The 25,114-nt window shown below is 41.6% G+C and overlaps 1 protein-coding gene across 2 annotated transcripts in view; it reads right to left on the reverse strand.

Annotated features, from left to right (window-relative positions):
- pcdh11 (protocadherin 11) overlaps window positions 1-22,759 on the reverse strand; it is a 210,819-nt gene extending 188,060 nt beyond the window's left edge. The window contains exons 1-3 of one of the 2 annotated variants that reach the window (XM_072663060.1): window positions 21,937-22,759; window positions 12,674-13,256; window positions 4,242-6,728 (exon numbers count right to left, since the gene is read on the reverse strand). In XM_072663060.1, the coding sequence (XP_072519161.1) occupies window positions 4,242-6,728; window positions 12,674-13,213 (3,027 nt within the window). In that variant the 5' untranslated portion in view covers window positions 13,214-13,256; window positions 21,937-22,759. The remainder of the gene's footprint in view (window positions 1-4,241; window positions 6,729-12,673; window positions 13,257-21,936) is intronic. The other variant, XM_072663061.1, reaches the window with a different exon arrangement.
- Between the last annotated feature and the right edge of the window lie 2,355 nt (window positions 22,760-25,114).

Below are 25,114 nucleotides of genomic sequence, written 5' to 3' on the forward strand. Positions count from 1 at the left end.
TGGCCAAAATGCAACTTGTTAGTGGACATTTAACCAAAGATTAGGTGGGCTGTATGTATATTTCTCACCTTGTATATATGATTTTAACCCTGTGTTGATTTTTTAAAGAAAGTGTACCAAATTCTCATTTTGTTCTATTAAAATGTGTCTGTTGTACATTCATTCTGCCCAGTTTAGTTTGATTAGTGTGTGTAAAATTCAGACCACAATTGTATATAGTGGTGGTTTTGAGAGGATGAAGAATGGATATTTAAAAAATCCAAATATTTGAAAAAGATTGATTGAAGGTTTTGTGTGTAAATGTGAACTAGAGGTTTCCATTCATGTGGATTATCAGTAGAGGATCACATTCAAAATAAATGAATTGCATGATATTTAAAAAAGCATATAGTTCAAAATCAAGGCACATCTGCCCTCTGCCCAGAGAGATTCAAAATTGAAGTAAAATCTGAATTATTGAAACTCAGGTTGGTCTGAGCACAAACCAAGGACTCAAGGACATCCTCTCTCATATTTTATGATGTTTCTGAAATCCTGAATGCACCACGAATCTTGATGCAAAGTAAATGCCCCAACGCTGTGTGAGAGTAAATCTGTCAATAAATCTGTGAGCCTATCTATATTACAATGTACATTATGCATGTGCAGCTTTTGTACACTGGTATGCAAAAACAAGCTGAGCCACAAGGTTAGTATGACAAATAAACTCACCTCAGAAACACCCCTGGTCTGAATATACAGGCCAAACAAAGATCTTCTTGGCTTTTATACTATTGCATATTCATAGCTCTGTCTGGGAACAGTCAAGTAGCATGGTACTTATTTGATCTTCCACAACCAAAGCGTGTATTCCGACTGAAGCTCTCCCACCACCGGGGGGGATTGACCTCTAAAATCACCGGCTGAGAATCGGGAGAGCGAGAGATAAAATACAGACAGTGTGATGGGTATGAGGAAGGGAGCGAGGGAAAGAGGATCTCGTGCTGCATTGAATCCAGCAAATGGACCTCTTACAGTATTATGAGCCATATGGTGCCATAAATATGTTGCCTCTGAAGTATTTTGACAAGCGATTCTCTGTAGCTGTCAAAGCTCTAAGTCCTGTTAAATATCCAGTTGACCTTCATTTGCAAGTGTTTTCTGAAAGAATACCATCGCTGAATCACTCTATGAATGCTCTCTATTATCCTTGCATTATGACAAATGCTTTTGGATGCTCTGTTTTTTCGCCATCAACATATACACCAGCCAATGGGATGCTAGAACATACATCTAGAACATATTTCTGCTGCAAAGTTAGCATGGTCTATCAACCAGTGTCTTAATATACTGAATAGTCAACCACATATTCCAGGGACCTTGTTTGGAAATATGAAATATATTAAACAGACACGTTTTTGAACAATACTGTGTAACTATGTTGGGTAAAAACCAAGACAGACAACCTAAATATCTAACAGGCTCTAACTAACTGAGTTGCATTTTAGTGTCTTATATTGAGTTATGGTTCTTGGTTTTGGTGGCCTTCAGTGTATGCATTTGTCTTGCTTCTTTACCCAATGTTAACTACCCTTAAACACCTGCTTAAACATGTTACATCAGAATTAAATTCAGTGTAAATCTGTACTGCTTGTCATATTGGTAATAATTATCCATTTATGATGTTAGACATATTGACACACATCCAGTCGATATATATATATATATATATATATATATATATATATATATATTAACCTGTTAAACTCCAAACAATCACCAGTGGTTCCTGGCTTTTTTCCCTACTGTTGTGACTTAGGAACAACAACCAGTTTGCATTACTGTGCATGTAGTTACTGATTAGTAATCCTTATGGTGTAATAAAAGACACAGAGCTTAAAAAGAAGCTTCACCCACTATTTAAAAAGAAATATTCCCCAGACCAAAGAAATACTTTCAACAATAATGGTTCGCAACGCAAGCAATTCCCTAAATACATCTAAATTGTATCTTACAAGTCTAATGCCAAGTGTAGCTCTAAATCTTTAGATAGTTCACAATCAATATTGTGCTCAAGTGTCAAAAGTAAAGACTATAACTACAAGCGAAGTCTGCATGTGCAGATTGTTATGGAACATTATACAAAGAGCACCTTCCCTGGCAGTTTGACATTTCAAGAGCACAGTCTTAACTTTTAGAGTGACAGCCACTTAATACAGGCAGGGGATTTTGGTTTTCATGTTTCAAAAGCCAATGGTCTGTGCTGGAACAAAAGTAGCATACTGGACTAAATGTCCTTAAGGTGTACACAGGCTAGAAAATAAAACATTTCCCTCCAGAAACACACCATTAAACTCAATGTGGAATATGAAATATATTCAGCTGCAGCTTTGGGTTGTGCATGTTTATTAGAAATGGATGCATCAGGAAAATGGATTGTGGTTCAGCTACTTTTGTGCTATTTTTTGGTCTGTTTATCACAAACATGATTCACTAAATTCTGGCGCAATATTTCTACATGTTTCAGCATGTTTTACAATAAACCGAACAGGAACCAGTGGAAAGCCAGTCAGACAAGTTGACAGAACAAATAACAAACCTAAACTGAATTATGAAGAGAAATTATGTGTTCTTTAGTAATCTGACCATGTAAGTAGGCTTATGTGTAATGCACCATGGCAGAGCAATGCTTTTAGCTGCATTCTGAAAGAAAGGGCTGATGGCAAAAAGGGACTATCAGCTGTGTGTGGGTGTCACCTTAAATCATCATGCACATTATATATCTGAGTGGATATACTCTAATTTGCAAGGAATATGCAGAGAGGGATTTTCTGCATTAAGGACAGGCACGAGAGCAGAAAACAAATGATACAACAAAACAAAAACAAAAGAAACTATCTTCACTTGCTGAATCACCCCCCCTCCAAAAATAAATAAATAAATAAACACGTAATCAGCAATTAAATAAGACAGAAAGGCCTAGGAGCAAACAGGCACACAACAAAAATGCAAGTAAATGGACGATCATCCTTATTTTGTGAGTTTTTGGAATAACTATCATGAAGTAATGATAATGTTACAGAGCCCTGCCAAGGGAATGGCTTTGAAATTGGTGAATACGGCAGAGACTTTCTGCCTGGTCATTAAAAAACAACCAGCTGACGGGGGGAAATGGAGGGCCGCTGAAAGCTATTAGTGAATCTACTTCTTCTATTTGAGTCTCTAGGTCCCAAAGCTTTGTCTTCACCTTGATCTCCCTGACCTACAATCGCAGCGCTCAGTCTTCGTCTCCACAAGCAGGACCTGTCGCTGCGAGGCCACCTCTCCCTCCACCCCACATTTCCATTTATTTCCCTGGCCTGCTTTTATTTATTAGCCACTTTGCATTTGGCACATCTCACCGGGAATCATAAGCTAAAGTACACTAGCATTTAAATGAACCTTTCTCTCATTAATGCCGGTGCTTCCCCATTGAGACAAGTTGTAATGGAGTGCGTTCGGAATTCTGGTGGAAAAATAATCAGCCATCCTCCGTAGCTTTACAACTTTCGGCTCTAATGAGGTCTATCAAGCATTTCTGTATAAAACAATTGTTTCAGCCATGTGCATCTGTTCAGCTGTGCCTGTGGAATGTAACTCTATCTTGTTTGGTTTGCTGTCAAGCACGCTTGGTTTTGGCATGTCAATCAAGAACAAACATCGCTGTAATCTCAGTGCCGGAAGCTGGAGTTCTCTCGGTTGTCGCAGTTTTTTGGGTGCGTTTGTCTAATAATTACTCTTTAGAATGGAGTTTCTCTCTGGGAGAAAATAACTTCATACATCCACAGAATAACATGATCAAATCTATCTTTCCTAAAGCCTGACAAGAGCTGATATCACTTTAACCCAAACAGTCAGTTTTTCTAATATCGACTTCTAGGCTTTTCTCTAATAACTAATTGTTCAACATCTTTTTCTACAGGTTTTTTTTTTTTTTTTTGCTTTGAGGTAGAGCTGAAAAAGCTGCTTTTGACTGAGCAACCAGCCAAAAGTGCAACAGATGCCTTCTCCTTGGGTGTAAGTTTTCTTGTTGTTTTTTTTTTCCACAGCTTTCTCAACATTCAGTGCTGATAGGCGGTTATGCATGTTTGAGCTTTTGTGGGGTTGAATCCTTGCCCGTGCCCCTGCCACCTTCCACCCAGAGTCTTTCCAACAGAAGGGCAGTGAGACGGGGGGCACGAGCAGGAGCAGTGTAGGGGTTTAGAAAGGAAGTTGTGAATTACCTGTCGGGTGTGGATTTGCCCGGGCGACTTGAAGCTCCCTTGACAGCTGCACTCTGAGACGCTGTAGGGGTCGGAGCTGCTGGAAGAGCATTTGGAGAGTGAGTCACAGCCGACTACGAAGGTGTTGTCCAAGGGGAGCTCCTGAATCACATGGTGCTTCTTGGGAGCCACTGGGGTCTCTGGTTTGATTTGAAAGGTAGGCTGGGGAGAGGCCGACTTGTAATGCTTGGCTAAATCGGGGCTGTCGGGTTTAAAGGTAGTCGGTGTGGTGGCCCAGTTGTACTTCCCCATTGTCTGCTCCTCAAGCTCAACCGGGAGGTCCAAGGTGCCATTGATGTGCTCGTGAGTAGGGTCTTCAGACTTGGATTCTTCAATGGTCACAAAGTTCAACAGCAAGCTCTTGGGGGACCTCTTCTTTTTCTTCTTCTTCTTTTTGATCTGACGGCCCTCCTGGTTCGGCGACACCCACTCGCCGCTCTGCTTGCCCTTCTGAACAACTTTGTGTCTTGGTGTTTGTCGACAACGTACCAAAGCAGTCACGAAAATGACCAGTATGACGGTCATAGTCCCAGCGATTATGGCTATGACAACAATCACATAGCCACTGGTCTGAGGCATTACATCATTGTCCCCAACATTTCTGTCCAAAGGAGTCTCCATGCTTTTGCGGACTTGCTCCTGAATGAATGTGGCATTGGCGACTGTGTCATTCACAAACAAGTGGACAAGAGCGATTGCGTGCAAGGATTCTGGCTGGCCTAGGTCTTTCACCTTCACCACCAACCTGTGCAGACCCTGGTCAGCATTAGCAATCTTCTCCTGCAGGGTAATGTTCCCTGTGGTTTTGTCAATAGCAAACAGTCCTCTTGGTGACCCGCCAATGATGCTGTACTGCAGCTCTGCATTCATGCCAGTGTCGTTGTCAATGGCAAACACTCTGGTCACCACAGAGCCAGGGTTCGTTGTGAAAGGGACCAGGTCGTAGGAGTAATTAGAGGGGGGGATGACAAACACAGGCCGGTTGTCGTTGACATCAACAACATTTATAGTGACCTTGGCATAGGAGGTTGTCTGAATCAGTCCGCTATCCACTGCCTTGACTACAAAGGTATAGGAACTTTGCTGCTCCCTGTCGAATGTAATATTTGGTTTGATCACACCAGTTTTGGGGTCTATAATAAAATTGTCCTTCCCATTTATTATTGAGAGGGTGACTATCGCATTATCGCCAGCATCTGCGTCTGTAACCGTGATCAAGCCAACCGTGCCATACAAAGGCAGGTTTTCAGGCACGTAGAAATTGTATTCGGGGTGTGTGAAAGCTGGACTGTTGTCATTTTGGTCTTGGACAATTAGCTTCACAGTGACATTGCTCTGCAGAGGGTTAGAACCATTATCCCTGGCAATGACTGTGAAAGAATACTTTTCCTGTTTCTCTCTATCCAGCCTCTTACTAACAGACAGAATACCAGAGCGTGGGTCTATGTTAAAGCCATCAGGTGCATCTGGGCCAAGGGAATAAATAATAAGGGCATTAGAACCACTATCTGCATCTGTGGCAGTGATCCTTATCAGCTGTGTGCCAGGGTCATTGTTCTCTGGGATGGACAGCTGAATCTCTGGCTGAGGAAAAACTGGAGCATTGTCATTCTCATCCTTGATTTTAATGAGGACCATTGCGGAAGTGTTCAAAGGAGGTTTCCCTGAATCCGAAGCAACTATCTTAATTGCATACTCTCGAGTAGTCTCATAATCTAAGGGGGCTGCAGTTTCCAGCAAAAACTGGTCGTTAAAAACGGGCTTCAACCGAAAGGGTACGTCATGATCCGTGTAACATGTCACTTTACCATTAAGGTCAGCATCTCTGTCAGTCACAGTAATTAGAGCTATTTTTGTGTTTAGAGGAGCATTTTCAGATAACAATACAGTGCCATTAACAGGGTTCATTATATACCGAGTGTCTATGGAAGGAACGTTGTCATTAACATCCGTTACATTTACTATCACAGTAGCTCTTGAAGGGGTGGCACTGCCATCACTGGCCAGGACAATAAGCTTGTGGACTGGGTTGGATTCTCTGTCCAGTGGTTGCTTAACGGTAATCAATCCAGTAGAGCTGTCAATAGCAAAGTGCCGTTTTGTAGCTGGGGAGATTTGGTTGCTGAAGGAAAAGTGGATCTGGGCATTTGAGCCTAGATCAGCATCAGTGGCGTGAAGCTGCGTGACTGATGTTCCCATCGGGGCGTTCTCAGGCACGTTCACCTCCACCTCACTGTCCTTGAACACGGGCCGATTGTCGTTCACATCCGAGACAGTGACCTGGAGAATGGCTGTGCTGGACTTTGGAGGGTTGCCACCATCTTCAACTTTGATTTTCATCACGAAGGTGTCCTTGGTTTCTCGATCCAGGTTCTGTTGGACTATGAGTTGTGGCCACTTGTCCCCTTCTGGAGTTTCAATGATGTCCAAGCCAAACTCACTCACACTCTGAAAGAGAGAAATAAGAATGCACCTGTGAATCCATTATTTATTGACCGAAGAAAAGACAACCTATGCTCCCGAAATAAAACATGATTTTTTTTTTTACTTTTACACATTCAAAGGTTCAATCTCCCTCCCCAATAAATGTCAGAGGCAGTAGTTTATTTTGGCTTTAAATAGATGTTTATTCAAGCTGCAGCAACAAACCTTAGGGTTAAAGTTCTTTAATCCTATTAGAAAATGCATAAGGTCTTGAAAATATTGACTTAAAAAAACACAACCAGAGGATATGATCCACTTATAAAGCAAAGACTTATGCAAACAGTGGCTTCTGCGCACAGGGTAAACATTCCCATGAAGCACCTGAAAGTTAATATATGATGCATTACTCTATGTGGTGCTATTTTTTTCTCGTTCAAGTTTAATCAAGCTCAATATATGGTAAACAAAAGCTGTTGGGAAGGGCAAAAGAAAATTAGATGACTATCCTTTCTTGCTTGTCTAAATAGAAATGAATGTATAAATTGCTTTTAGTTATTACAGGACGTCTTGTTATTGCTCTTACTCTGGTATTTCTTCCTGTCTTCCACATAAAGCTATGCTAATTTTTAGAAGTCAAACATGTTTTCTAGATTTAGGAAAAGAGGCCACTTTGACATTCAGAATATAGTGTCCCTATTGTGAAGAGCACAAAGCCAACAGAGTAAATCAATTCAAGTAACATAGCCATGCTGTCCAGTCTCATAGTGGTACTTTAATGAAATTGTGGATGTAGCCCTATTCCCCCTGCAGTGCACTCTGCCACGCCGTACCTCAAACGAGATTCTATTTTAGCTTTTCACCAAGCGCTTGATTTGGTATAGTGAAGACGGCTCACCTGATTTTCAAGTTCCTATGTAAGAGAATCAGCTGAAAAGGAAGCCGAAGAGATAAGCTTCCATTTTAAATATGCTGCGAGACCACCGCAGATTAAAGAGAGAAAAAGAGCTGCACATTTAAAAAAAGCTTTTCTCCCAAGGAGGGCTAAATCTAGGCAACTGCAAAGCCTAAGGAAAAGGAAAACAAATGCATATGTAATCCCCATGAGAAACCAGCTTTGACTGTTCAAAGTAATTGCCTTCCCTTCAAAACTAGCACCAATATTTACGATTACAGATCAGGCTACGTGGAGAAAGCTGAAAGCGTGCAGCGCAGTCCGTCCGAGGTAAAGCAAGAGAGGAAGACAGAGGGGCAAAAAAAGGGCTCAGTGCTTGAATGAGAGTCAAGCACATTTGAGAAACAAAGAGGCTCTTTGAAGCTCTTTCAGTCAGAAACATTTTCATGCTAAAACAAGAAAATGCATCTTCCTTAAGAGATAAGCTGCATGGGGCGCATAATGCCGGGAGAGATTACTCTGTCTAGGCACATATTTCAAAGACGATTAAGATATACGCACGTCCCATGTAAAGGCTTCACTTGACTAATTTAGTATGACTTACACAAACCGCAGTTTATTGGCACCTTGCTTATGCCATATAGTAACTGTCATGGCAACAGGCAGAATATACTGTTGTGTGGACTAAATGAGCTTTGTGTACTTAAAAAAACATGTAACACATCTCCTTTGGTGGCTCTTGGCACAGACCGCTGTTTTACCATCTGTAGCTGGCTCAGTTAGACATAAGCATAAAAATGGGTTAACAGAGTCCTAATCTCAAAATCATGAAAACAATAATAGCAGTCTAATTTGGGTAGTATTAGTAATAAATAAAACAACTACTTCCATATATATATATATATATATATATATATATATATATATATATATATATATATATAATGGTAATATGCAGAAAATGTAAGCTTCTAGTATTCCTTGGAGTCATACACCCTATTTTGTAGTCATGACGTTACAAAGTATGCACTATAGCCATGGGTTATGAGGCATGTGAAGACAAGATCCCTTTGACTAGATGTCTATGTTTAGTTTTGTTTTACATGGGCAGCTGCAGACAATACACAGAGGATCTAATGAGCTATATTTTTTCTGTGGCTAAAGGCTGTATGAGTTATCAATCATCACTTTTGTTCTAGTCTGGCCCATATGAAATGAGGCTGGGGGATTCTGATTACCTTCAGGCAGGCTAAGGAAAAGTCAAAAGAGCATGAATCACCAGCCCAAGGGAAGTGACAATCATCTGAAAGTAATATGCATGCTGCTCAAGAATCTCTACATATTTATACCCATTGACCTGCAGCTTATTATGAGAAACACATGAGGTGAAATCTGCTTCTTAGGAGGATATGACTGACAGGAGATGGCACCAAATAAGACACTGAAACTGGTACCAGTTGTCCTATATGCAATTATGGCTGATGCTCTTGAATATTTCCATTCCTGAATATTCTAGCAAGTAGTATCTCCAATTCTCGAAATATTCCATTCGTGTGTCACTTTAATGACTGGATGGAGAAAAAGAAATATTTGTATCATTACGCAAATTATTCAAACGAGTTTGCCTTTTTGTTAGGTTTTGAATGAAATTGAATTTAAGTAGCTATTTGCACTGCAAGTAACATAAAAAAAGCTAATCCTACCTAATCTCACAAAGTAGGGCTTGAACAGGTAAGAGTTATTGTCCTGTTGTGAATGGGGCAGTGGCCATTTCACATATTCTAAATGTTCAGAAGACATTCAAAGCATGTGTTTTATATGAGCTCCAGCTAGTTAGTTAACAAGCTCTCCTTTATTCAAAAAACAAATGCAACTAAGTGCTACACCAATCAGCCAGAGCATTAGCGCCACTGATGGTTAGACGACTGGGTCAGAGCCATCAGGCAGTCTTGTGGGGCGTTCCTGGTATACAGTGGTCAGTACCTACCAAAACTGGTCATAGAAAGGATGACCGGCGACAGATTCATGGGCACCTAAGGCTCACTAATGACAATTTACAGGACTTAAAGGGTCTTCAGCTAACGTCTTGGTGCCAGATACCACAGGAGACCTTCAGAGGTCTTATGGTGTCCATGCCATGAATGCTCAGAACTGATGTGGCATCACAAGGGGAACCTGCTCAGTGTTAGGCAAGTGGTGCTAATGTTATGGATGATCGGTGTGTCTAGCTACCTAGTAGCTTGAAGCAGTGAGAAGCTAATTTTGACGAACCTGCTGAGAAGACTGCAAAGAGACAGATCCATCTTAGGAAATTAAGAATGCAAACCTTCCCTTGTTTGTGCGTTTATGTGCTAATTATTTATAAATATTGTATCTATCAAATAAACTGAATTTCTCAATCAAACTCAAATATATACGCAAATATTCAATGCATTTAATTCATTTATCATGAAAATTGAAACAATGTAAAGAGCAACTTCCAGATTCAAATGACTTCAAAATGTGAATATGGCCAAAATGGAGAGATTGTTTATGCACAATAGCAATGTTATGCTCTAACAGCACGAGGGACAAACAACCTAATGACAGTGTTCTCTCAGGAGGGCTACTTTTTTGGTTTAGCTGGTTTCAGCTTGCATGGCACCTTCAACACTGCGGATGTGGATTAGGTGAAGCATCTAGCATATGAATCAATGAAATGACCTTGTATGAAGGCAACAGCAACTGAAAGTCTATATAGTATATATATATAGCCCAGTATAGCCTACACACACAAAAAAAACACTGTATATAGACTTCAACTATAGCCCTGTGGATGTGGCTGTACAGACAATCTCTTTCTCAATCCTCTGACCACGTTCTCACTCTATCTCTTTTGCCACCGGCTGTGATCAGATTTAAACCATTTGGCCGAGACCAGAACACAAGAGCTGTCTCCTTGGACCAATCCTAGTCCAAGCCCCCAGCCAAAAATCAGCCACAAATGAAATCTGGAACCAAATGAAAGGGAGCGATATGGCTGGAAGCCTCCTCTGTTCCTCCACCGTTCAGTGCCATCCAGAACACTAATAGAAATTAGTCAGCCATCTCCATCAACCCTCATCCACTTGGTGCATTTACTCATATTGAGTAGCTCTTTCTCACAAGCTAATTGTTTGCGAGGAAACAAACATCCTTTTGATGGACCAACTATTATTAATTATTTTTGCTGAAGAACACAAGCTGATATAGGAACAGCACTGAGGTTTCAGACTGCCAATCAGCCAGTTGGCCATTTTAAAAATAATTAGTGCTTTAATTAGTTGCCTTTCCACAATGGCTGCCGAGATAACATAGATAACATCACCAAAAAGTAAACTTGCACAAGCACTTTAATGCATGTATATACACTAATACACACAGTGTTTACCTCAACTGATCAATCCTAAACACACAGAGAAATAATGAGAACTTTAAATCTGACTTTAGAATAAAAGTGGTGAACAGGGCAAGAATTGGGATCTTAATGTGGGGTTAGAGTGCTTAAATGGTGGAGTGAAAATAACAATGTGTGGGGTGGAACCCACGACAGAAAAGTCAATATCTTCATCCCCTGAGCCTGATCTGATCCACATGCCTCTAGACAGAACTTGTAAAAAGGCTCTCTTTAAGTGATAAAATCTCTTCTAATGGAAAGCCCTCCTCCAGCCATGCATGGTATTACTTTCCCCAGGCTGACCTTGATGGTGTCCACAGGAGCCAGAGAAGCACCGTTCCAGGTGACATAGCAACACTAATGCTGATGGAACAATTAATATGGCACCTCAATTAAAACCGGGGTAGGCAATAATGCCCCTCCGTGTCATTCGGGGGTGGGCTTCCTCTTTGCGGGACATGCCTCGAATGAGCAAAGAGCAGAGATGGGGATCAGCAGCAGAGCTCTTTTACAGCAGAGCCTCTCGCTGTACGACGCAGCAGCTGCTGTGGCCCACAATGCTAATCATGCTTCGCCACGCTGAGAATCAGCTCGTCTCTTCGGGTAAACTATTACTGTGTGGGAGCTTCAGAGACTAGCTCTCGGAAGACTACGCAAACACAGTCCAAGAGGTGGATTTGCGGCCAGATGCTACTCAGGGGATGTTTCGCACCAACCTCGGAAAAGAGAAAAACATGTCCTCTCCCCTGCAATTTGAATTCACTTAGGCCCTCCATCACTGAACCTGCGTCTGATTCACATTCATTTATCCAATTCATAAATAAGAAATGTCGCTCTTGCACAGAAAGAATAAACTGAATTATCGAACCCAAAGGAGAAGTTGCACAAATTTATTGTAATATGCAGCCTTGCTGTAACATTAGTTTGGTCATTTTCCAAGCACAAGCAATTGAGAGCGGTGCACTAGAGATGCCTTGGCAGCGAAGGCTCTTTAAAAATGCAAATTGGTAACCTAATCAGACATGGAAAGCAAGGATTCTGCTAATTCTCACTAGAAAAGGTACAAATTACTCTTTCACGCATTAATGACACTCTTGACTTCTTTGTTGCAAAATGTGCTACGGTCTTAATCAAACTACAAGACTTTGGTGCGCATTTGCTTGGAATGTTTGGCTTCATTCATTGTCCTTTATTGTAGCAAATTGTATTGCGACTAGCTGCGAAAGAATAGGTGATATGCTTTATGAAATGAATTTCAACCCAACTTGAGTAATACAGAGCCTGTTCGGCTGTTATTATACCGCATATGCAGTATCAAATATGCAAAATGAAATTCATCTGTGACACATTAGGTGCTGTACACACTGTAATAGAATGCATTCCATTATCCTACTTTCTGGTTTAGGCAGACTATATTAAGGCACAGAGAATATTGCACTAGTTTCTAGTAGAGCATCAATTAGTTGGGGAAAAATGCTTGGTCTGCACACTGTCCCCATCCTTCTTGCTACAATTAACAACTTACCTTAAACAAAACACAGTAAATTACTTTGGGAACCTTGAGCCAAAAACAAGTGCTATTTTTATCAGGGACATTAAGCAGCCATTAAAAGACAATGGCAATTAATGAAGGACAGGATGACAGGATAACAGGGCACCCACCTTGACAAGTTCATAGTGCTGGATCCCGTTGATCCCTACGTCAGGGTCGAAGGCAGAGGGGACTGGATACCGGTTGTTGATTGCTGTATTCTCAGGAATTGATATGTTGATGACCGTGGACTGGAATAGCGGGGCATTGTCATTGATGTCTTCGATGAGGAAGCGGATCTTGACCAGTCGAAAAATCTCATCTGGCAGCACGGCCACCTCGATCTCATAGAAGCAGCGCTTCTCGTTGAAGACTCCAGAACAGAGCTTCTCTCGGTCGATTCGATTAGCGGTGGTGAAGATTTCCCCCGTGCTGGCCTCCACCCTCACCAAAGGCACATCGCCTGTCTTATAGACCGGTTTGAACTGCAGGGCTGAGGACAGCTTAATGTTGGGGTCCAGGTTGAGATCCAGGTCTTTGCGCAGATTTCCTATGCGCACATTCTCTGGCTGTTCCTCCTTTATCGTGTAGTCTTTCTCCTGGGCCCAGCACAGTGACACCAGGCAGGTGAGGATAAGCACCAGAACATGGGCCTCACTCGCCAAGTCCATGCTCGGAGTGGGTGGGGATCGCTTCTTGCAAGGTCTGTAATTTCTATGGTAATAAGGGAAGAAGAGAGAAAGGAAAAGATAATTGTTGTATCCACAACCACGTAACACACAATTACACATTCGGCTATAATTAGCAGTCCTTTCTCCCTTGGGTTTTTGCAACTGACCTTTCACATCTTAACAAGTGAGGAGCAAGCCAGTTTCTTAAATCTATGGGACAGCATTTAGTGGTGTTCAACACAATTAACCTTTGGAGCTCCCCATCAAACACTGACTGTATGGACAAGGGACTGCTAGAGGTTCACTTAACTTTCACTATCATGCTAATTAAAGCTGTTAACCATTTCAAGACACAAGCAAATGTATAATCAATCTTTTTTTTCACAGTGTTGATGTTTAACGGCATAAAATACACAGGTATATATGAGGTATATATATATATTTACTTGCTATGGCCCACACATTTTAAGAATTAATTCAGGACAAAAGGCCCAGGTCTTAACTGATCATAATTACCTCATAGAAGAATACAAAGCCATATTTCTGAAGCATGCTCACATGATTTATGAATCAGCATATTTTGGCGTGTGTTGCCAACTCGGTGGCTACATCAGTCCTGTCAGGGCATCATATAAATAAAAGTTGCCAGAGGGCTGAGGCCTTCACTCCGCGCCAGCAGCTCAACTAGGTCACTGAAAACTGGTGGGGAAGATGCCGAGCACTTCCAAAGCCTGGGTATTGTTACTTTACAGAGTTTCATATGCTGTGCTATTTCTGTAAGAAAATGTGATTTCTGTAATTTCCCCAGACACTCTGAAAAGCCATTCTACTCGCTTTCTCTTTCTTTTAATCAAAGCAATGGTAACAATATGAAAGTTTAAAAAGTACAATCTATGCATCTTTAATTTGCTTGACTCCAAAAAGCTTTGCCCCAAGAGTTGACAGATTCTTGTGCAGCCTTTTTTGAAGGAAGGATACATTAAATATAGCTTTAGCATATTAATGACTCTAATATGTGACAGTAGAACAAGGGCAGAGAGAATAAAGTGTCTCTTTTCTGAAAGTTTCATAAAAGAATATTCAAGAAATATTCAACAGAAGGGGGACACAAATAATAAATCTTCAGGCTTCCGAACACTGATATGAACAGTTATTTGCATTTGCACATCAGATTTATGGGGGTCTGCTGAACGAATTGCTCAAAATATTTCTGGTCTTGGTGGCAGAGACACACAATAGCGCAGGCTCGGAGATCCACTCTCAGAGAGCCATCAAAAATTAATCGTTAGGGGATGGTATGAGCGTGACATTTACCATCAGAATTCCATAAGCCCCCTGTGAAAGGAGGACTTCTTAAAATATATGGGGTTCATGGAGGCTGTTTTGATGTGCAAGAACGGCAAACAGAGGCTAGCTCAGGTCTGCGCTGTCAGAGCATGTTCCGTTTCTTGCAGTGAGTGCTCTGTGGCAGACCTCTGGAGAGACTCATTAAAGGTGTGCTGGACAAAGGAGCGCTGCTCACGCTATTTACATGACAGTGATCAACGAGCGCCTTATTCTTCACACCGATTTGCAGACTGGTAGCCATGTGTTGTCCTTTAGAGACAACAAAAAAAAAACAGGGAGATCATGATTTGCTTTGCTTTGAAGTTTGGACCTTTTTAAGACAGCGAGGCCGACCTATTACTATTCACCTACTGTACTACGATAAGCTCGAAAGAGTCCTAGGCTGAGCCCAACAATGCATAATAAAGAGAACTCACTGGCTAAGGAGTGCATTGCAGGCTGGTGAATAAAAGATGAAAAGATGATCTAGATTCTTCGACATACAGTAGCTCTGTCTTACATTGAGGATGACGTGGGAAGGCCTTTTGCAGTGTATTCGGTACAACTGCCACCTCTTTCAAGTTCTTTGTTGTGAAGAAATCTAGTTTGATACAACCCCACAATGCCCGTTTATTCAAAATACGGAGAATATCCAGCAATAATGAGATGTACAATCCTTCTGAAAATGAGCCCTGCTGAACTTATGTAACCCAAAATAGAACAGAATAGTGTACACAGAATAAGCACCAGCTCAAGTGAGTGCTGTCTGGCATTTTGTAAGGAGCTCTGCTATCCAGGGACAGGAAGCTAGGATTAGACAATTTCACAAGGGAGCCCACATGTCATTCCGCACCATATTTAGGACAGTTTATCTTGTTGCAAAACATGTATAGCCATTTTATGCTCAGATTTCCTCTTGGGACTAACTCTCTCAAAACTATGCTCTAGATAGATCCGCATGGCTTTGAGGTTCAACTTTCTCAATCTTGTCGGAAAAACTTCCAGCCTTTTAGTGTATTGGGAGAGCGCGTCGAGAGAAATCACATGTGCAAGTGTCAGTGAGGACACTTTTTCCTGCTTGCACTGGGTCCCAGTGATCTATTTTGAGCGCTGGACCATGGATTCCACAGAGTAGGCAAAAGCCACCCTTCCCTCCGGAGCCCGAGCTGAGGAACACACCGAGTGTGGATCACTTTACAAGACAATGTGATGGACTGAGCTGCCTGTTTTTATTATGAGCCGAGCTGTCAGGGAGGAAAATATCTTGCCAGCCCGGGCGCACTTCATCTTACATCGCAATGGGAGGTTTGCTTTGAATAATTGTCTGTATGCATCGGGACTGTCTACTTCTGTCGGTGGAATACGGGTGGGGAGTTCTTGGAAGAAGGTGCATGATATTCGCAGATTAGAACGGCGGAGCCAAATCAGAGCTGTAATTAAACCGTGAAGGCGTCTCACAGAATTATTAAGGGTGCTTATGGAAGTTAATCTGGGCCAAGTGCCTAAAGCATGTCACTTACTGTAAAACTCATTCATTTTCATCAGTCAGGCATCGCTCTCCCCATTGGTTTAAAGGAACCTCACGCCTGCGTGTTTCTTTGACATTTCAATGTCTTGTTTGAATTTGCCCTCAACCTCCTGCCATCAGCAGCTTGAGGCCCATCGCCCCCCTGCCAGCTGTTCAGCAGCCTCCCCTACCTGCTCTCCTGTCTCCCTAGTAAGGATGTCAATCTTCTCATCCACTGAGGCCTTGCACGTCTCTTTTATTCATTATTCTCCTTTAGCTCATCATCAATCTAGTGCAAGTAGCCGCTCTGTATTTCCAGCACATAGTGCCTAATACAATTCAATATCACTACATTTTTACAAATGTATCACAGCATTGCTATATCAGTAGATACTTCCTTTTGAATAAATTAAGATAATGAGTCCATGCTCATGCTGTACTTCAAAAATCAATAATTCTTACAAGCTACAAGTTCATTTCGACAGGACAGTTAAGCTAAAAGGAAGTTTACAAAATACTGTAAAATATTAACCAGACAGAAATCAACACGTGAACATCGACCAGACAGAAACGTGCGTCATATGCAAATGTGCAGGCAACTTTGTAACTTATAATAAGTACAGATTTTCTACAGAGAACACAGATCTTCACATTTTAAGGTACTATTACTGTACTATATGCCCTAATGTTTGCTATTCTAATGAATGTATTCAGCTTCTTTGGGTTGCATCCATTGCTGACACAGATGTGCATTTGCACACACAGCAACATGGACCTATATGCACCTAATGCACCTTTTTCCCTAATGCCAGGCATGGGCTAGAGGGGTATAAAGCCCCCCCCAAGCATTGAGCTGTGGGGCAGTAGAACTGTGTTCTCTGGAATGATGGTGCTCCATCCAGTACGTTGGGGAGTTACGCCTGATGTGGGGTGGTGATCATCCAACATTCTTACCTTAATAAAGCTTTCGTCAATGGTTTAGTAAAAAAGTTTAGTAAAAAAGCCTTCAGTAGAGACAGTTACTTTAACAAAAGTTTTTCAATACCCCTGATTTCAGAACACACAATAAATAAGCAGGTGTCCCAATACTTTTGTCCATATAATGTTTGCATTACTTTCTTTTCAAAATATGTAGAATCTTTTAATCCAAATTGATACAAACTTTTGCACACAACAGAAGTTCAGAACCACTAAAACATGTCTATATATAAATATATACATACATTACATTACATTACATTATCAGCATTTAGCAGACGCTCTTATCCAGAGCGACTTACAAGGTTACTTGTTTTACAGAGGCGGGGCCAATGTAGTGTTCAGAGTCTTGCCCAATGACTCTTATTGGTGTAGCGCAGTCCCATAGTCACCCACTGGAAATTGAACCCAAGTCTACCCAAGGTAGTGGTGTTATCTGTTGCACCTCAGCAACCATATATATATATATATATATATATATATATATATATATATATATATATATATATATGATCACAATATTGTATTATGGAACGAAAAAAAACTATATGCAATGCTCTGAACATCATTTGTAATAAAGATAAAGCTTTATTATACACATAATCATGGTGGTTAAACATTCTGAAGTTCTGAAGGGGTTTTTGTCTTTAGGGGGAAAAACAGCACGACAGTCATCCTGCCTTGTTGGCAGCCTTAATGGACATGGTGTCTCTAAAATTTTTCCTTCAGGACAGATGGTAGACCCTCTAGACAGCACAGTGAGTATGGAGAGAATAGCCCTGTAACCTTTACCAAGAGCTGTGAAGATGTTCAGACAAATAACACACCAAAACAGCTGCACGAACATCCAATAATACATGGGAAGTGTCAGCAGATCAGCACAGTGGGACTTTGTGAAACTGTGTCAAAAATAATGTCTGGAGAAACTTACTGGTGTTATTTCAAAGAGACTGTCATAACAAAAATGTATCAAATATTGCGATATACCTTATCACTGAATATTGGCACATATCTAGACAGTAATTCCTGTACAGATGGCAAACAGTATCATCCAGGACTATCAATGTTTATCAACATTACTGTAATTGTACTGTAATTAATTCCTTATGTATATCTCAGCTCCCTGAAATAAGAGCTATAATGATGTATGAAAAAAGGAGCATAGCCAACCTCTGGTACTCTGGTCTCTAGCTCTGATCCTTGAGTACCCGCTGCCTTGCACATTTGAATGTTTTCCCTGCTTCCCACACATCTGAACCAACTAATCAGCAAATTAGCAAGTTTTTTTTTCAGCGTTAGAGCAAGAAAAACTCAAGGACCAGGTTTGGTAATAAGTGCTCTGATAGAAAGATATTACATTTAAAGGTAAAGGTCAGATTCATTTGATTATCAGAAAAGTGACGACACAGAGTTGCTCTGATGTTCTCCACACTGATCATAAAGCTCATGCATGATCAATGGGGAGGGGAGGGGGGGAATTAACATACTAAATAGATTGTCAATCGAAAAGGATAAACAGATGTACTGAATGCAGCGAGAGTCGATTTATGGCTGTCAGCAATGATTATGCCTCCAAAGAGCCATGTCAGCCATTTGCCTAGAAGTTTCCATGCAGTAAACTGACAAAATAACTTACGCTCAAATCCAGCCGAAAGGAAAGCGTGCGGATGTTTGTTTGCCCATTACGGCGAGCCATTAATCACAGTCAGGATATTTCACTGAGCTAATTTGCCCTATAAATAATCTTAATAAAACTTTATTTAATTTCTGAGACCAACATCAGTCAAGCTATTGTGTCCACCTTCAGTGGGAGAAAGAAAAGCATGTCAGTGGCCGGTACGTCATTTTCCCATTTTATTTGAACTGCGCAGTGTATATACGCCAAAAACACACATGCAGAAAAGAGCTCCCAGCCCAAACAGAACAAAAGAGCTTATACACGCTTTCCCAGAAGAATCCTATTTTTTTTTCCCTTAAGAAGTTTTTTTGGTCTTTATAAGGAATGAGGTTAAATGATAAATGTTAACAGCCTTTTAAATAATAATGAACGAGAGACCATAGAAGCCGCAAATAGAGCAAGTGTTTTAGCTTGAACATTTCTGTCCTTCGGCCATGATGACCTTCTTTTTTTACTAGTTTGTTTGTTCGTCATGTGTGCTATTACTAAACTACTAAACAGAAGAAATATAAAACAGCACTGTACCTTGATCTACGTATTTGGTTAAATATGCACAGTCAATCCATCACTGATTGCAATACAGGGAAAAAAAGTGTCAATAGAGGGCACTAGTGTGGTGAGAACATGATTAGGTCTAGCACAGAACTTTTCCTCACAAAATGTTTAAAGCCTCGCACCACTGCAACCTGGAACACCTATCTGCCTTTACCGTATCTGCTCGAATGCAGTTTATACACCAGCTCCACTACGAGTAAGACTATGCCTCCAAATGTCACTTACTTGTGTTCAGATCTTACCTAATGGCTTGACGTTTCAACAAAACTATGCAACAAGTTCAAGGATGAATACCAATTTTTTATCATCGAAAGGAATCATATAGTCTGACTAGATTATATGAAAGCACATTTGCTCCTTCCTCACCATCATCACCTCAAATCTGTTTTAAAAAAATAATAATAATGAAATTACAGAAGAATTACAGAATTGTGGCAGACAAATGTCTTTTTTTTAACATGCCGAAATGATTGATTACTTCTTCCATGTGGACTCATCACTGAATACAGCATGATGGCAATAACGAGCTGTGCAGAGCTGTCCAAGTTAAAGCCTGGCTGACACTTTTCAGAGATGTCGAAGTTAATACAGCTTACTTTCACTGCAGATCATCATCCTATTATTATTTGCTATAGGCTGTGCTGTAGTTTAGGCAATCCAAACACAGATGTGCTGGAATAGTACAAGGGAGCAGACAAAGTTACGCCCACGCGGGTAACCAGGCAGATGCAATTTACGGAGGAGCATTTTGTATTTTCTATGAATAAGACAAGACAAGATGTCCTATATGTATATAAATATATAAATACATATTGGTAAGGTTTGGGCTCCCCTACAAATGAGACATTTTAACTAAGTCATCAAAGCATCTAATGGAAACAAACTTGCATATAAAAAATCAGCACCTTTTAGAACACAGTTCCTATTTCCTATTTACCTATATACACTTTTTATTTGTAATTTTTTTTTCTTGCAATATGTAAATCTAACCAAATAAGCTGTAATTGTGCACTGTAAGAGTGCAGACATGTGTCTCTGTAGAGCATGTGAACTTACTTACACTTCGAATAACAATAACACATGTAATTGGACCAGGGGTGCCCAAACCTTTGCTTAAGACTGTGGCTGTGGGGTGCACCCAACCTGCATGGATATTAAATATATATATAGAGAGATAGATAGATAGATATAGATAGATAGATATGCTTGCATATGAGTTGCTCTTTGTTTTGCTATGAAAGGGGTTCAATTAGTTCCCAGCTTTTAAGAAAGTATCACATCTGGGTCTATCCAAAAGTTCTAAAGGTCATTTGGGTCTTGCAGCACTCAATGCCACCTGAGAGTGATCATAAAACACCCTCCCAAACTTTGTTCTGGGTAAAAAGCTGATTGCTCTTGCTTGTCAGTATGGATTGGACTAGCAGCTTGAACTTGTAAGTAAAAGGCCCAATGAAGTCAACCGAGGTGTAATACTGATCAGCTACCAGTAGGTAAACTGTAAAAATGCAGAGCTGTGATCTGTGCGTATCACGCATTTACTGACTGCTTCTCCCGAGCAGCACAGGCAGCTGCTCACAACCCCCTTTTGTAATGAATCTGAGAAAAGACCAGAGTAAGAAATGCAGCTCTTCTGTGTTTCAGTGCAGAATACATGACACGCTCCCAGGCTCCCAGGCGGAATCCTGTCCTATCACACCGATTAAACTAATCTACTGTGAGGGACGGCGTCGTTTGAGGGGACTTGCTTAGACGCGGAATTACGAATTACGGCTAACCGGGGAAATCCCGTCAGCCGGCCGGTGTGGGGAACTACGGGATCTTGCTTTCCCCATGCATCTCCAACCCCGGAGGAGGGAGGGTGCCGGTGAAGCCCGCTAGAGTTTCAGAGCTGAACATGGGGCCAGTCTACAGGAGGCTGGAGCGCTGGGGGACGGCTCTAGACGAGCACGTTACAGACATATAGGTCAACCCCAGAATCTACGCGGTGTCGCGGTACGGGATAGGCCAAAGGGTGTTGTTTGAGGCTATTTTATTAAAGTTAGTACTAAAATGTGCTCCAGCGATGGACTACGTGCCCAGATTGTGAACCGCCGCTGTGCAGTTGGACAGGAGGTTCACGTGTGGGCTGCATGCGCGATGAAGGCTCCTGCAGCACAGTTCCTCGTAAGTCCACTTCAGCGAACAGTTTTAAGAGAAAAAATAGGTCCAAGATATCCGCGGGTTCAGCAGTGGGTATAAAACTTACAGGCGCGCTGGGTGACGGGTGCTTTTCGGAGGAGGGGGGTACAGCGTCATGTGAATCGGGGATGTGTAAAATATGACATTTTATTAATTAACTAGCTACATTTTCATAGTGTACTTTTTTGGCGCGGATAAATTGAATACTCAAGTCTCAATGCGCGCTTCCGCCAAGCCGGTCCGATTAAAAAATAAATAAAAATTAGCCTATTTTACGTATTTTTAATATTATTATTATTATTATTATTTTATCTGAGAAGAGCTCGCTAACAGTCTTAAAAAGTACGGGGTTCACACAGCCTTCGTCCAGCTCACCGCTCGCCAATTTATCATACATTTAGCTAGCTAGTTAAAGTCTGAGGTAAAAAAATGAACCAGTTCAGCTCAAAATAACCGCAACCTGAGTCAGATTCGTCAACAAAAAGACACACACACACTTACCGTGTAGATATTTTTTTGGCGAATATGAACAATTCCTCTCAATTCCAGTCACGTAGCAGCATCACTGCTTGAGGAGAGATGAAGTGCCAGCGCGCCAGGCTGAAGTGGAGAGCGGCAAGAAAATCCTCTTCACCGGCGGGAAGCAAACAGCCTCGTCGTGCCGACGGGTCGGTATCCAACTAAAGAAAACGCTCCATGTCCGTGGGAAAAGTCTACGGTCCACAAGCGAGCGGCGGTAAACATTAGAGGTGTACTTTTTTTGGGGTTGGCCGCGGAGACGAAGGCTAATTCCTCCTCCTCAGACTGCTTCGGGTCCACGCGCGCGCGCAGCACTGGCGGCTCCAAGTCGGTTACTCAACAAGCAACACTTCTGACTGAAAAAACACACCAGGAGAGAGAGAGAGAGAGAGAGAGAGAGAGAGAGAGAGAGAGAGAGAGAGAGAGAGAGAGCAAGGGGAAGGGGGTGGAAAAAAGACCACTCATCGCTCGGAACAGAGAACTCTCCTGGGCCACACACACACACACACACGCGCACGCACCAACTACTACAGTGAGATTTGGTGCGTCTCACACACGAGCGCGTGCTGCGGAGAACCTTTGGTTTACACTGCAGCGCGTAAACACCTCAGTTCACTTGTCACCATGACTTGTTTTCTTGTTGTTGTTTTTGGCCACAAAAACGCTGGTTTTCAGAAAAACGCAGGCCTATGTAGGTGGACTGCTGCTGGTGCTTGCGTTTCCCCAACGGAGCAGGATGAAAGCGTGCTTTGGCGCGGCATCACTTACACACTCTGACACACACTCGTCGTGCAGTAGCCAGCCTCAACAGCCTCCGTTTGTGTTGTATGAATTCAGTCCGCTGGTCACGCCCACACGCCCGCCTCCCCCGCCGGACGTCAGCAAACGGGGCGGGGCCTGCGTCCTCTTAAAGCAGCGCTGATGCAGGAGACAGCCGGGCTGCTGGTCCAGCCGCGCACTGGGTGGAAGTGGGGGGCAGTGTTCGCTTGGCAAATAAATACTGGATTCTGACAGCAGTCACTGTCATTACTCAGAAAGTTTAGACTGTTTTAAGCGGCAAACGGGCATGTTTTAATCACCAGCTTGTAACAACCCAGTTTTGGATCAGTGTGGCCTATGTAGGTCTAGTTGTTTAGCATGTAAGAGAATTTTCTTTCCCCATATCCTCTATCTGTCTGTCTGTCTGTCTATCTACCTGTCTGTCTGTCTATCTGTCTATCTATCTATCTATCTATCTATCTATCTATCTATCTATCTATTTGTCTGTCTGTCTGTCTGTCTATCTGTCTACCTGTCGGTCTGTCTCTCTGTCTGTCTATCTACCTATCTATCTATCTATCTATCTATCTATCTATCTATCTATCTATCTATCTATCTATTTGTCTGTCTGTCTGTCTGTCTGTCTATCTGTCTACCTGTCGGTCTGTCTCTCTGTCTGTCTATCTATCTATCTGTCTGTCTGTCTGTCTATCTGTCTACAGTATATATCAGTCTATCTATCTGTCTGTCTATCTATCTATCTGTCTGTCTATCTATCTATCTATCTATCTATCTATCTATCTATCTATCTATCTATATGTCAGTCTGTCTCTCTGTCTGTCTATCTATCTATCTGTCTGTCTGTCTATCTGTCTACAGTATATATCAGTCTATCTATCTATCTGTCTGTCTATATCTATCTATCTATCTATCTATCTATCTATCTTTATGTCAGTCTGTCTGTCTGTCTGTCTGTCTATCTGTCTGTCTGTCTATCTATCAATGTACACTGGAAAACAACATTAGTTGCATTAATTATTATTTTTTTGTCTTACAGCCCCAACCCAGCAAGGATTACACCAGTCTCTTGAGACGCCCTGTCCATTTTAGTCCACTTCTCCATGAACTGGGATTTTTGTCAGCTAGAGCCCATGTGTCCCTGTTTCAGCATTTCACCTGCTGTTCCAAATTGAGAGCTGGTATTGAGGTCTGCTGATTTTTCTGCTCAAAGTGTGCCAGTGTTCCATCATGTCAGGTAAAGCCAGGTCCTGAGGCATAGTCAGTTAGTAAGGAGCTGACGAGGAGGCACGACTACCTGCATCCAAACAATGAGGAATATTAGGACAACAGGCTCCTCATGTTAGCACTGGTGCTAAAGTTGCCTGGTATGGAACCTTAAAACACACATGCAGTGGTGTCTTTAAGGATTACAGCAGTAGTGGCTCACTGGTTCCATAATGTATACTCAGCTGTAAAAATTCATTAGGCAGCATAAATGATTATAGATGACTAATGTTAGGCAGGCTTACCATCAAATGGTCTACGATAATGTATCGGCACAGAAAGGAGACAGCACAACACTTTTTTTACCACTTTGAAGGGTAGAAGCCTGTCCATGGGAAGAAATACGAACTGAAGCTAGATGACTGGAAATCACTCCAGGTCTAAAATTCAATAAAGGTCATTCCCTCAACATGTCCTCATTGATCATGCCATTAATTTTGTCATTGCTGCTATGCAACAAATCACAAGCAATAACAAGTCCCTTCAAGCGGTCTTTGTACGCTGTGGCTATAACCTCAGTAACACCAATTGCATTCACCAGTAATATATACTACAGTTTAACACAAGCTACACACGGCGCCGGATGTGCTCAGTCTACCCCTTAACACCGTTAGATAAATTGGAAGGAAAAATAAAGCACCAATAAAGGACAGAAGATTTAAGGTAATCTCTATATGAGCAATCTGCAGTATAGTCTAGACAAAGATGTTGTGCCACTGGACTTAAGCAAAGGTCATGGAGTTAAGTTATGCAGATCACATTTATGGACAATTCTGGGGTCTGGATGGTGCTGTGTTGTATATTTATTGATCCTTTAGGTCCCATTTTGCATGTTAAACTCATATTTTGCACACTTACCCTGAATAGTAAGCTGATTGTGGTTAGTGGCTCAGCCAAGTTTGTATTCATTATGAGTCATTGCTTAATGAATCAATTGCACTGTGAATCATGTGTCAACTCAAGTGAGGTGGTCTGCCCTGCTTCACAATAAAATAGTTCCCTGATTTCTAAACCATGAATGTTTCTGGGTTCGTCGTCTACACTTGCACTGCTATACCCGTACACATGTATCTTTCTCTAAAAAATTTGGGACAACGCGAGTGACTGATTTGTGAAA

Source organism: Salminus brasiliensis, chromosome 19, assembly GCF_030463535.1.
Source record: "Salminus brasiliensis chromosome 19, fSalBra1.hap2, whole genome shotgun sequence".
NCBI classification, from domain to species: domain Eukaryota; kingdom Metazoa; phylum Chordata; class Actinopteri; order Characiformes; family Bryconidae; genus Salminus; species Salminus brasiliensis.